The sequence below is a fragment of the Homalodisca vitripennis genome, chromosome 5, assembly GCF_021130785.1.
Source record: "Homalodisca vitripennis isolate AUS2020 chromosome 5, UT_GWSS_2.1, whole genome shotgun sequence".
Lineage (NCBI taxonomy): Eukaryota > Metazoa > Arthropoda > Insecta > Hemiptera > Cicadellidae > Homalodisca > Homalodisca vitripennis.
This window is the reverse complement of record NC_060211.1, coordinates 37,016,101-37,030,172: the sequence shown is the minus strand read 5'-3', so window position 1 is coordinate 37,030,172 and position 14,072 is coordinate 37,016,101. Positions and strand designations below refer to the sequence as shown.

Below are 14,072 nucleotides of genomic sequence, written 5' to 3'. Positions count from 1 at the left end.
CTGGTAGTCCAAGGAAGAGTTATTTGTTTTGGGATAAAAAGGTTAAATATAACAAATAATTCAATTTTTACATTGTCTTATGGATTAGCGTGATAGCACCGATAATATGCAGATCAATCAGTTGACAATATCATGTTAAACATTTTAAATAAGTAAAATTTAGACTTAAAAAAATCTAATACTCGTTAATTGTGGCATTTAAACGGGAGATGCAATTTATACCATTATGTAATTCTTACTATTTTGGGGTTACTTTTAAAACACCTAAATCCTAGAGAGAATTTTTTTTAAATAATGTGTATTACAAATTGATATTCTACTAATGTTTAAGGAGGATAACGGCGTAGCAATATTGTTTGGTGACAGCGTTCATATAAAAGTTTTATAGTGAAGTCTTACATCCCCGAAATATTAACAAAAAATTAACTTGATCATTACAAAATGTTTCAGGCATTTCCAGGAAATGTATCATTAATAAATTATTATGATATTAAAATATAGTATTAACTTCTTATTTGTACAGTATATCATTTTCAGCCACAAAAAATATATAATTGTTGTAAATCTTAAATATATGGTTTTATTCAAATTTTGGGGTAAATATTAGTTTTGCATAATTAACAATGCTTTTTAACAAATAACAAATATGCTTATTCGCTTGTGCATAGGATGGCATATCATACGATGGCATTGATATATGTAGAAAGGCATTATAACACATGTATAATTCCTTAACACGTTGATTGAGGTAACCGTCTTACGGCGACAGTGGAAAACCTAAAAAGTGAATGATTTGACAGTCTTGCGATTGATTCACATTAATTTCCGTATTATTATGAACTGTTTTCGGGCGATATCCTTACTGCAAACCCTAATGGTTATTACTGAAGGTAAGCACTAAAGAGACATCCCTGTAAATATTGACGCTACATTAAACTCAGTTTGTTATAATGGACCTTATATAGTAAAAGTTTAAAAATAAAAATGAGCAAGAACATTATCAATATTAATATCTATGAACTCTGTTTAGCAGGTTTTGCATTGCTTTTAAAATAACCAAACTCCTTGAATAACATGAATCTCAACAAATTTGATAAAACTAACTTTACTGTCCTAGTTTAAACATTATAATACCATTATTTAAATAATTGCACTGTAGAAAAAATGGTTACAAATTAACTCTTTGGCGTAGTTACTGTATTATCCTTCCTCAGAGTAATTACTAGAACAGTTCTCATTTGCGTTGTGATAAGTTACTTGTTAGTAATTTTGCAGAGAGCTACAAACATACAACGTCTGGTCAATAAAGACCCCTCGTTATGTAAGTATGCCTCCGAGCCCACTGTGTTTGACCGGTTTTAACTATGTCCCCGATGTTGCCGGTCTCGTAAAATTCTGTTATGACAAAAAAACTGTAATTTATGATTTTTTTGGATATCCGAAGCTTACTCCTGAACCGGTTACCACATTACTCCAGGCAACGTTCAGCTAATTATTTGTTGGCGTGTGAAAATGCCGTTCCCAAAACAGGATTCGAACCCGGATCCCAGGGATAATTATCTGAGGTTGTAGCCATTTATCTGATAGGGTTTATGTTTATTGTAGCAATCGTCTACAATTCTGCATTCTTGTTCAAGTACTATAGACGGTTTGCGGTTAGATGTATTTTAACCATAATTGGCACGAACATCCTGCATGATAAATATTGACCAATAATAGTTGCTCAGCTCCTTTTTAGACAATGGGATAGAGCTCTATGATCCATTATATAAAAAAAATTTATCCTAAAGACAGGCCGGGTCCTGCCAGATGCCGAGAGTTTCTGAAGGCCGAACATTGCCATAGGAAGGGAGGTTCTGAGTGCCCACTGAGACCGATAGGGGATAGAGGCTTAGAGGTGCTAAAGGCCGAGAGGTCCTAGAGAGTGAGAGATCCCAGTGACCGATAAGGGATAGAGGCTTAGAGGTGCTAGAGGCAGGGAGGTCCTAGAGATTTGAGAGGTCCCAGAGACCGATGGGGATAGAGGCTTAGAGGTGCTAAATTCCGGGATGTCATAGAGGGTAAGAGCTTCCAGAGGCCAGAGTCTGTTAGGAGCCGGAGCCTGCTAGAGAGACAAGCTTGAGCTTAAAGTGTTTTAGAGTTAATGTATATTCTTTTGGCTTTTATGGAGCCAGGTGGTTCAATTTCATAAGTTCCAATATATCAGCTTAGGCTATCCTTGAGGCAAGCTTTCAAGGAATTGCAGCTGTTGACTCTCCCGTGTCTGTACATATTGGAAACCACTTTGTTTTGTATGTATAAGTGTGCCTTAACCAGAGGCCGTGACATGCATATGCATGAGACACGATGTAGAGAACTACTACGAACTGCGTGTGAGACACAGAACAGTGGTTTTTGAACATCTGCCCTCGCAGGCAGGTATTAATTTTATTAACGGATTGCCAAATTCAGTAACAAATTCCATAACGCCCAAGGCGTTCAAAATGCGACTTAAACGCCTTTTGGCGTCACAAGCATTTTATAATGCAGGGGAGTTTTGGCATTTAACTGGGACACGACTGATTCTGCTGTTCAAAGTTCAAGGTTATATTGGCGGAGAATAAAAGGAGCGGAATTGTAAAATTGTGTGTGTGAATGATAATTTTGTGATATGAATGTAAGAAATTGTAGATTAATATCCATGGCGTTTGCTATACAATGTACTATTGTCGTTGCAATAAAACTGATTTAATTTGAATAATACATGGTGGTCCTGATATAACTGATAGTTTTACAATGAGATAACGTGGTAGGATATAGTATTTACTGTGCATTTATAGAGTAATGACATTAACTACAGTTATGCAATTTCTATTTACAGAATGTGTTCTCCATTTGTTTATAATATTTTCAAAAAATCAGCCATTGCTCGATGTAGCATGGACATTACATAAGTATATTATAAAATTTCATCTCATATGAAGGTTATAAATTAGCAGTAGTCCATCAAAAACTTTGCATGTAGGTAGCCTACAACCAAAAATTAAACAAGCATGTATCAAAGACTGGGAGGATATGCGGCATCAGCGAAACGTGAAATGAGATGCCCCCGGTACAGTCAGTGTAAAGGTAAATATATCATGAAAATGCTCAGTATGTAGTTTCTGACGATTTTAATACAAGTTCGCATGATGTAAAATTTATAGGCAATAACTAACCAACCAAACTAACCAGATGATCTACCTTAGAATAGATATTTATTTATCTATTATTGGCAAAGATAAGTTACTGAGCATAAAGACCACACGGATCAAAATAAGATTTCACTAAACATCACAACTGGTTTAAGAACATTTCAGTGCACATAATATTAAAATTTGGTATGTTATGATAAGGTGTATTTTGTTTAATCAGGGCCAATGTATGATTACCATTGTTATAAAAATTACTGAGGTTGTGAGTATATCAATAATTTAAAGTCAGTTTTCGATTAGATTTAAATATTTATTTCTGGAGAGTCTTTGTATTTTGAGTAAATAATATTTTGCAAACTTGTTAGTCAATGAGTAAATTTATTCCTTGGATTCTTTTCAAAGGGAGCACGTTTTGTATGAAGAATATAATTTTTAAATAAACTACGTCTTAAAATAATTCAAATTTGATTTTAACTTTGTAAAAGCTATTGTGAGCTCATGACGTTGGGCATATATATTATCTATACCTTCAAATCAAAGCTTTAGTAAAAGCTAATAAGGTACTGAAACAAACTTTCGAACACCATGCTTTATATTGCTACGGATACAAAGCAGTGTTTGAGGTTCAATCCTGTCACATTGAATCCTAACTCGGAAAGGTGTTGAAAAACATGGCATCGTAAGTTTTAAACCTTTTTTAGAACAAAATGATGCCAATTATATGGGTGAAAATCTCTATACACTGCTTTACAACATAAGCATGTATATATTTAAGACTTTGAAGAACTTAGTTTATGAGTACCTTTTCCTACTACCCAATTGAATAAAATAAATAATATTTTAGAAATTTTCACTAATTGCAGAACATTTTGAATCAACGGTCTATTACGAATAGTTGCAAAAGATAGTGTACGAGTGTACTGGAACAATCTCTGACTATGAATATTTATTATTGTCATAAAAGTTCTGAGGAAAACATAAAAGTAAAGAAAATGAGCGCGAAACCAATCAACTACGAACATTTAAACGGTAGACGAATTAAGAATACGTTTAATTTAACAAAGGAGCACCACTCGCCAGGTTACGTATGGTCTGGCGATATGCGAGTAGCTGCCGAGTCACTGGCCGTGGTGCAGTTTTCGAGGTCAACTGCTTTTCTATGTGATTTCAGGTCATCGGTCAGAAATATATCTTAACTAAAGTATTTTTAAATTTTTTAGCATATTTTAAAATTAAAAATTCAGGTTTAATATTTCAAAACTAAAACAAATTTAGATACAAGACCTCAGTTTTCTATAAACATTCTTAATAAAAATCGTGATCGAGTATTTCTGCTTGAAAATGTATAGTAGGGTGTTTTTAGCCTTCAAACTTGCTTAAACGTACTTAGAAAGAAGTTCTAGTGATCTAGAAACGACTCAAAATTATGTTTTCAAACTACTATGGAAAAATTACATTTGGGATTTTTCGTCACTCTGCATATATTGATTACTCGTATACTCTCTTAATATTAAAATGTAAGCCCGCTGTATAGTCTGTGTTGTATCTGTATGACTTAGTCGGTTTCTATACAGAGCCAGAATCAATATTATAAATATACAAAAATAATCTTGATTTTTCATATAAAATCTATTTGTTTTTGAACTAAGATACATAAAATTATATCTGTGTCAAAGCATTTACTCCAAAACATGCAGTAGAATTATGTACTAGAATATATATAAAATGTGTAATAAGATATAATTAAAATAAAAGAAGAGTCTGTGAGTGTAATGAGCACGTTATTTCCAGACTTTGTAAAGAATGAAATGAATTTTTTTGTATTAATTTTTTTAATACATAAAAAAATTAATACGAATCAGTTGCTTACTGGACTGTAGGAAAGCGCCCAGTTCCCTCATTATCTCTCTATATTAATAAATTTCACAGAATTACATAGAAATCAGACGGGAAATGTTACATCCTTGTTTCCATTGTTTGTGTTATTTATATGCTAGTACATTCAGTACACACAAACACAAGTGTATCGCCACACGTGTGGTTCTATTTGTATATTTATCTACTTATGAATATTTGACATTCAAAACTATGATATAACACAATAGCCAGCCAGACACACGACAATGAAAATTTCTTTCTTTATTCAAGTAGAAGGGTTACAAAAGTGTTATAATAACAAATGACCAATTTTTAAAGAAATGATTTACACACTACGAACACGTGCATGCTGAGCTGTTACATAATCCTTAACTATTACTTCGATCTACTAATACTTTACTGTATTATAATTTGGTAATATACGCTGGAAGTTAATAAACAATGTGAAACGATATACTAAAAAATTAATTTAAACATACTTTATCTTTTTAAGAGATGCCAAATAATGTACCATCGGTATGCCACGTAAGTATGTTTGATATGCAGGGAATTACTACGTTTGGATATTTTGGAGAAATGACATTTATATGAAATTATTTGCATAGTTAACCGCCATTAGTGGTAAATGCAAAACATACTTTTTAGATATTAAGTAGGAAAAAAATAGATTATGTTACTTATTAAACACGACATGAATTATTAGTATGACTTGCTTTTTCTCTAATATACATTTAGATAATTGTAAATCATACACAATATTATTAATATATTATTATATTTAAAAAAGATCATAAAATTTCAATATTATAAAGACAGGGAATGTTAAAGGCCCAGCCTTTTATGTACACTATATGATTGGTGCTGATTTTCAGGTTATGTTAGGTTATAAGCTCCTAAAGAAGTTTGAGCAGGGCTATTTCTATTTTATCATAATCGGGCATAGGTCTGTATTTTTTTGAAATTTCTTATAACTCTTTAAAACACTAAAATAATTTATCTAGAGTACACTTCTAGCTAAAAATATCTCTTACACTCTAATAAACTCAATACCCTGCAGTTTATACACTATATCACATAACTGAGTTCCCTACCTGTTCACGGCCATGGCTACACCACCACTATACTGTAGGATAGTCTCTTACACTGACCCCACACCGCAGTCGATCTTCACGCGTTATGTAACGTTACGTAACTGCAATGATTCCCCCCGCCCTGCAATTACTGCTAGACTCCAGAGCCAGGGCTCAGCTTACAGGTCGCTAGCGCTCTGCCCAGCGCGGCACCCACAGGGTTCTCGTGCTACCATACTGACCTGATAGCTTTGACCGTCTTGGCGGCACCGCAAGGTAATGACGTGTGAACATCGTCACACGCCTTTCCGATAAATTAGCGGGACCCTTAGGAGGGCCTACCGGTAGATCTACGAGTACACGACACTTTTGTACATCTATTTGATTTGCCTCAATGTCTAGTTAAATCGGAGGGGTATAGTTGATGAAATAATTAATTAGACTAGTTCAATAACATCTGTAGATATCCTTCAGCCTCTGGTGTTATAGTTCAGCCAAACAGTATCACGTTGACCATACGAGATTGTTCCTCAAATACAATAAGATTATGCCAAGCCCATTATAAATTCGCGTAATCGTGCTGCAAGAAATGATCTACGTTTTGAAATTCTACAAAAAAATAAATACGAATATATGACCTTAATCTTATAGTTATCTCTATTTTATCGTAGTTAATTATGTGATAAATTGTATAATTTATGATTGTATACGTCTATACAAAAAACGAAATAAAGAAATCGGTGATAAAATAACTATAAATTAATTACACATGGGATACTTAAAAACGCAGATTCATGTACTAGCACACAACGAAAAAATATGAAATAAAGATTTAATTATGTAAAATGTGAAACTAAGCTTTCAGCTGTTATCTATTAGAAATAAATGTTAGATGATTTTTAACAATATAATAAATAATGAAACAGCCATATTTGTTTAATGGGTTCAACAATAAAATTAATTTTGGGTTTTTTGCACATGCTTTTTATTTCATCAGCAACTTTAAAATAATTTGCTTGAATGCCTAAATACACGAGAATATATACATTCACTTCGGGTGTATAAAAGTAGAATTGCTCTATTATAACAATTATTAGACTTCTTGATATAAATTTCCTTAAATATTTCGGCTTTGCCGTTTTCAAAAAGGTATAATAAAAATAGCAACACAGAAACAAAATTTACAAAAATAAATAAATAAAAATTTACATAAATAAATAAACAGGAATTTTTGAACATGTGATTAACACCAAAGAGAAATAAATAATATCATCAACAGAGAAAGAATTTAGAAAAATAATGATACATAATAAAAACAATTTATCATTTAATCTTTTATTCAGACCAAAGGGTACTTTTGATTTTAATATTAACTGATGTGCCTGTTCTAAATTTTCTAAGTAAATTTTGTTTCCAACTTCGGGTACTTTGCAAATACTTTTCAGTGAATAACATTGTTCAAAATTTTGTTGGTGGCCTAGTGCGTGTTGTGAAACCAATTTTTCATCCAGTTTTTTAGACGAACAACGATGATTATTCATTCTTATGTGCAATGGATTTGTTGTCAATCCAACATAATCCATTGCACAATTTTTACATGTTAATTGATGAATTAAATTTTTACTTTTACAATTAATTTCTCCTCTAATAGGGTAAGGTTTCTTTGTTTTACTAATGGTAAAAAATTTGAAGATTTTATAATTTTGCAAGTATTGCATCGTTTGTCTTTACAGAGTTTAAACAGAGTTTACACTTTAAACTTTTCTTCTTTTCTGAATTTTGAATGTCAGTAGGTGGCAATTTGGTCCGTACCAGAAGATTTTTATGGTTAATATTTCTACGAAACACTAGCCTGGGTGGTTTTGAAAATAAGTTTTTAGTAATTGGTGCAGATTCAAGAATTTTGTGTACGGTTCTTAGAATATTGTTTGTTTTATATAAACCAGGAAAATATTTTGTTGTAAATTTTACATCATCATTCTTTTGGATTTTATGAACATTAGAGTGTTTAATTTGATTATTTATAAATTTTGAAGGATATTGTTCTTTTCACAAAATGCATTTCCAAGTTTTTCTAGATAATTTTGAAAATCTGCACTATCAGTACATAATTATTTGGTCCTAACTGACAAACCCTTTGGTATTTTTGACATGTACAGGATGGCAGCTGTTGAAATGTAGATAATCCATTGTGTTACTGTCTTTAATATTAATTTTTGTTTTGAGAAATCCAGATTTAATAAAAACATATACATCCAAGAATGTTATGATTTCTTTAGAAAATTTCTTGGTAAATTTCAAAATCGAGAATTTGTTCAGATTTTCCAAAAATTCTTTTAAATTTTTAAAGCTATTATTCCAAATCATAAAAATATCGTCAATGAATCTCAACCATACAAGAGGTTTGTAGGATTGAGAATTCAAAAAATCTTCTTCTAATTTTGCCATAAATAGATTAGCATACGCAGGTGCCATCCTGGTGCGCATAGCTGTTCAATTCATTTGGAGGTAATTTTTATCTTGAAATTTAAAGTTGTTCATAGTTAAAATAAAATTAAGTAATGTCATTATAAATTTTGTGCTGGGACTGACTTGCTTAGGTCTAGTGGTTAAAAAACTATGAATTGCTTCTTCGCCCAAACTGTGAGGAATGTTTGTGTATAGAGACTGGACATCAATGTTAACCATAATTGCATCGCTGGGAATGGGTTGCTTCATTTCATTCAGTCTTGCGATGAAGTGATCGGTGTTCTTGATGTGTGACTTCAAACGTTTCACCATTGACTGCAAAATGTCGTCGATAAAGCTGGAGATTATTTCTGTTGGAGAACCATAACCCGAAACTATCGGTCTCCCCGGTGGTGGCCTTGTTTCCTTATCAATTTTAGGTAAAATATATAAAACAGGTGTTCTTGGTACATCAGGAGTTAGGAGAGCTAAAGTTTCTTGACTGATATCTTCTTTTGGTCCCTCAACTGCGAGAAATTGCTTAATATCATTGTTAAACGTTCAGTTGGGTCATAATCGATTTGCTTGTAAACTTTTGTATCATTTATTTGTTTCTTAATTTCAAAAATATAATCATCGAGATCTAGAAGTACTATTGTGTTACCCTTATCTGCTGGTAAATATATATATATATATATATATATATATATATATATATATATATATATATATAATAGCCAATACACATAGTGTACTCATAATTTTAACTATAAATGTTATATAAACTTAGGTCGATAAATAACTTGTTTAATACTAGCCACATTTTTATATTGTTATGTAAAAACATTAATATTAAGAAACTGCTTAAGCTAAAGAAACCAAATTTGCTTTATAGGTTTGAATAGACAAGAAGAAACAATTATGCTATTTCCTTTAGGTTTTACAAAATGCCGTCCGTTGAAATTTTTTAATTCAAATAACAAAAAACCATTGTAGTGACATGAGATTTGTCAAAAGCCAAATATATGAAGAATGTTATTGTAATTCCAACGGTACCTTTTTGAACGAGTTCCAACCATGGATAAGCAACCACTACCATTTTAAAGATACGCTTGCACAAGCCTGGAGCATAAAACATTTTGGCTTTTGATAGGCAAGTAGTCTAGCTTGCTTATTTCATTACGGGTTTTGTTGGAGGAAGTACCGTTGGAGTTATAATGATATCTTTCAAATAGTTGGCGTCTAAAAGTTGTTTAAACTATAATGCTGTTTTGTTTTTTTATTTAAAACAATTTCAACCGACGCCATTTTGTTAATATTACAGAAACTAACACAATTATTTTTTTTTAATTTTCGATTATCTATTCAAATCTATCTGAACAATTTGGCTTCGTTAGTTTAAATATTTCTTGAGGTAATATTTTTAATAAAAGCAAAATGGCGGCCAGCGGCTAAACGAGACATTTCTCGACATATGTTTATATGAAATGATTTGTTTGAAACGATGGGTAATATCATCCGAAGAACTTTGTGACAGTCTTTTGTGAACACCCTGTATATTTAAGGTCCTTCAGGGGAGATGAAAAATTCATGAAAAAGCAAAATTTTGATTCTATATCTGAAGGAAAATTGTACAGTTTTAAGTTTTGTAACACTGATAACATAGTCTAAGAAAAAAATGTTTATATAGATTAGTTTATATATATTATATTATATTTATTTTCATGCAAGTTACAAAGTGTACTTATAATACAGTTTTACTTTTTCCTAAAGTTTTATATTAAAATTTGGAGTGAAGTGTTTCACAAACAAAACTGTTTGTAACTGTGACCATGAAGTTTAATATATGTGAACTTGAACAGGGTTATCATTAGTATTGGTGATGTGACTGAGAGGAGTGTAAATATGAAGTTACATAACATATGATCCATTCAGTCGAATGCCGATGACTGGGCTTGAGACCACCAACAGGTGACACTGGTTATGCGAGCCTTCATTCTTGGAACAGGTGTGAATGTATTTTTTGTCTCCTGGCAATAATTGAGTGTGTTGATGAGATTAAGATGCAAATTGGAGCTACTTATTCACTCCAAAACAGGATTTTACTGATATTGTACAGCTAGGGTTTAGAGACGGTTTTTGTAGCGTGTATCTCATAATAAGGAAGCTGCAATACGGTAGTTTCTACATTTTGTAAGTATTGGTTTACTGAAACATTTACAATTGAACTGCCAGGTAAAATATTGTAAGCTAAATATAATTATCTGATTCACAGAATAGGTTCTGATAACGTTTTGGTAAAGTTATGGCAAACGTTTTTCGACCTACTCAGAGTCCTGGATGATCACCAGTCCAAGTTAATTGAAGTGAGAAAGGATGGATAGAGGGTTTATTATATAGATATAAACGTAAGGCTGAGCGATCATATGTTGTTGTATTAAAGCATCATTAAGGATGATGTTTTGAAGGCCGGTCTCCAAGACTTTAGTTTACAGATAAAAAAATCGGGCCAATTAATTGGTTACAATATTATCTCTACTAAAACGCCCTTGCGGATTTTCGATAACTTCCAATTGTAGCCACTAGGTTATCGTATTCAAGTATAGATAATTAACTTACAAACAAATATTAAATAAATAGTTAAATATGAACACAGGACAAAAAAGGATTGGAATAAGGTAAAAATTAAACTTACGAATGAAAATGAAAACAAAATAAAACTTTAACGTTGAAATTAAAATATTTAAATTCATCCGTTCATAATGAAACCTTTGTGAAAATTACTATTGTTATGGTCGTTATTGAAAAGCATACCATAAAGTAGTTTTCTTTAATCGCAAAAGTATATAACAGGTTAAATAATGTAAAGAGGATCGTCATTAGTCATACACAAACAACTTTTTCATTATTAAATTAATTAGTTGTTATTAATTACACTCCTGATCAACTAAGCACTAAAAAATTTTTAAACAATAATGCCATTATATAAATGAGTACATACAAATTTGTAAATATAGATGATTTTACAGATAGGTGCGCATCAAAAAAGCCAAGTACCAAAATCATAAATAAATAAATATAAACTTAATACTATAAATAACATATAAATATAACCTTAACTTAAGTTAATATAATAACAAAACTAATACAACGATGATGTCAATAACATACAAATATAAAATAAGTAATTCCACAACAATAATATAACAGAGAAGTTACTATATACCTATTTCATAGGTTTTGTAACAGTCTGGATTGAAAGCAGCACAATAACTAAAAACGTCCAGGTCAGCTGGAACGGTACTATCGTGCCGCTCAGTTCTGAGCATAGCACTGTTTTTAGAATAGTTAACCTACTCTGAACCTACTACATTTAAGAAACAGGAAGGGTGTTATATTTCAGTGCTGTTACAAAAGCACAAAATTAATGGATGAGCAAAATACTAATGCCTCCCGATATTCATATTCTCAAAAATAAAGAACATATATTCTACGTTCAAAAGGGAAGTGTGCATTAAAAAGCCCTCATTCTATTCATTAAAGCAGCCCTTAATTTAAATAAACAGTTTAATGTGAATAATTAACCCATTTATTTGCCCGCTTGAAGTGCTTTACTACTCTTGAATGAAGCTAAAACCCGTTTACTATCTCACAGAATATCCGCATGTCCTTGTTAATGATATAAGACGTTCAATATTTTCGTAACGAAATTTAATTATATTGTTTTCCACTTCTTTCCGATCCTCCCTTTGAATATAAGGTAATGCCATTAGAAATGTCGAAGAATCAAGTTTGAAATGGCGTCTTAGAACATGGCGAGTGTGAATCAATCATAGCTCGTAATTTTTACTTGTCGCAAAAACTTAACAAGGTGATTGCTATAATTTAAAGAGTACTAAAATTTTGTAAGAAATGTAATGCTTGTACACATACATCTAATCCCTACCGTTCAAAGTCACAAACAAATAAGTATAGTAAAAATTCACCAATACGAAAGTATAGTAAAAAAATCGAAGCATGCTTTATAAGTTGTAAGTTTACCGTTTTTACACATAAAACATTTGTCTACTTTTTATAACAATAAATTGTAAGTATTGGAAGTTCACACTTTTATCTTCTTTTCAACATAATTGCCTTATATATTAAGGTGTATATTATATATAAAGAAAACATTTAGTAGTTATAACTGCCTTCATAGAATATTGCCACTTGAATTACAAAGACTGCAACACACTACGGTCGTTTCCTCGTTATCTTTAAAGATGCTTCTTCTGATGAAAAAAAACCAACGGTTTTCTTTGGCAACTAAGTTAGGGCTGTTTAGGGGATTATCCAGCTGTTCCTAGCAAACTCCTGTGATTAGATCTTGAACTTGTTTCACCTCATGTGGACGGACATTGCCAAACAGCAAAACATGTTTCTCATTTAAAATGTCACAGAGAACACTTCTTGAAACTTGAAGAACGTCTTTTGAATTGTGAAATCTCTGATAGGCATTGGTGTTCATTGATGGTCACCTACTCATTTTTTCATCATGCTCATCTTTTAAATCTGTAATTGATTTGAATGACATTCCATCACTCATAATGTTTAGCCCTTACACCACACACTTCTGACGGTGAATTTCAAGTGTTTTCAGGCCTTCAGCACCAAGAAAATAAATGGCAGCACGTAATTCCCAGTCGGCGGGATTCTCAATTGATGGTGGTATTTGAGATGCTGCGGCAGATACTTAATTAAAAAAAAAACGCCTCGTATTAGTAATTAATTTTATTTCCACGTTGCGAGCATGTGAAAAAATAAGCCTTATATAGCAAGGCGAGATGAAAAAAACAGACTTATTTCACAATTCCAATCTAATCAAATTCAGCAAATTTTCAAACCATCCAGGCAAGGTTTTACCCCACTCAGTCCTAATAGCTAAATTCGTGTTATTCCGGTTTTATTTTGGTCAAAGTTGCATCAGAATACAAAAAATGGCTTCGGAGGAAAGGTCTGCAAAAGTTTGCACAGGAATCTTTGAGATTAGGAAATCGAATGATTCACATTTTAACACCAATTTCCTTCTAGAGGAACATGTTAAGGGTTGAATTGCTAAAACTGCTTTAATTCAATACAAAAAAGAAAAGGAAACATTTGTTTTTGGATGAAGGTCATAGTTTTACTGAAAAAAAAACCATAGTGAATTGACAGATTGACGAACATTTACTCCACCCACAGTAGATTTAATGAATAATTAGCTGATTGAAGTGCTTAGTTGTTTTCTACCACGTTGATCGAATAGTAGATGTAATAGAGTATGTCGTAGTATCAGCGCAGTAATCTTGACATTACACTTAAAAGAGCAAAATTTGGTGGCATGATAACCTTTGACAACGCCAATAATGTTTAAATCTCATTATTAGGATAGATATGAAGCAACCGTTACTATCTGGTACAATTATCGTAATAAAATAACCGTGAAGTATAATAAACAATTTTAATATAATAAACAATGTTCATA

General features: G+C 31.8%; 1 protein-coding gene across 2 annotated transcripts in view; it reads right to left on the bottom strand.

Moving 5' to 3' along the window:
* Positions 1 to 6,344, bottom strand: part of LOC124362003 (facilitated trehalose transporter Tret1-2 homolog) — a 49,574-nt gene extending 43,230 nt beyond the window's left edge. For both annotated transcript variants that reach the window (XM_046816135.1, XM_046816136.1), the window contains exon 1: positions 6,143 to 6,344. In XM_046816135.1, the coding sequence (XP_046672091.1) occupies positions 6,143 to 6,156 (14 nt within the window). In that variant the 5' untranslated portion in view covers positions 6,157 to 6,344. The remainder of the gene's footprint in view (positions 1 to 6,142) is intronic.
* Between the last annotated feature and the right edge of the window lie 7,728 nt (positions 6,345 to 14,072).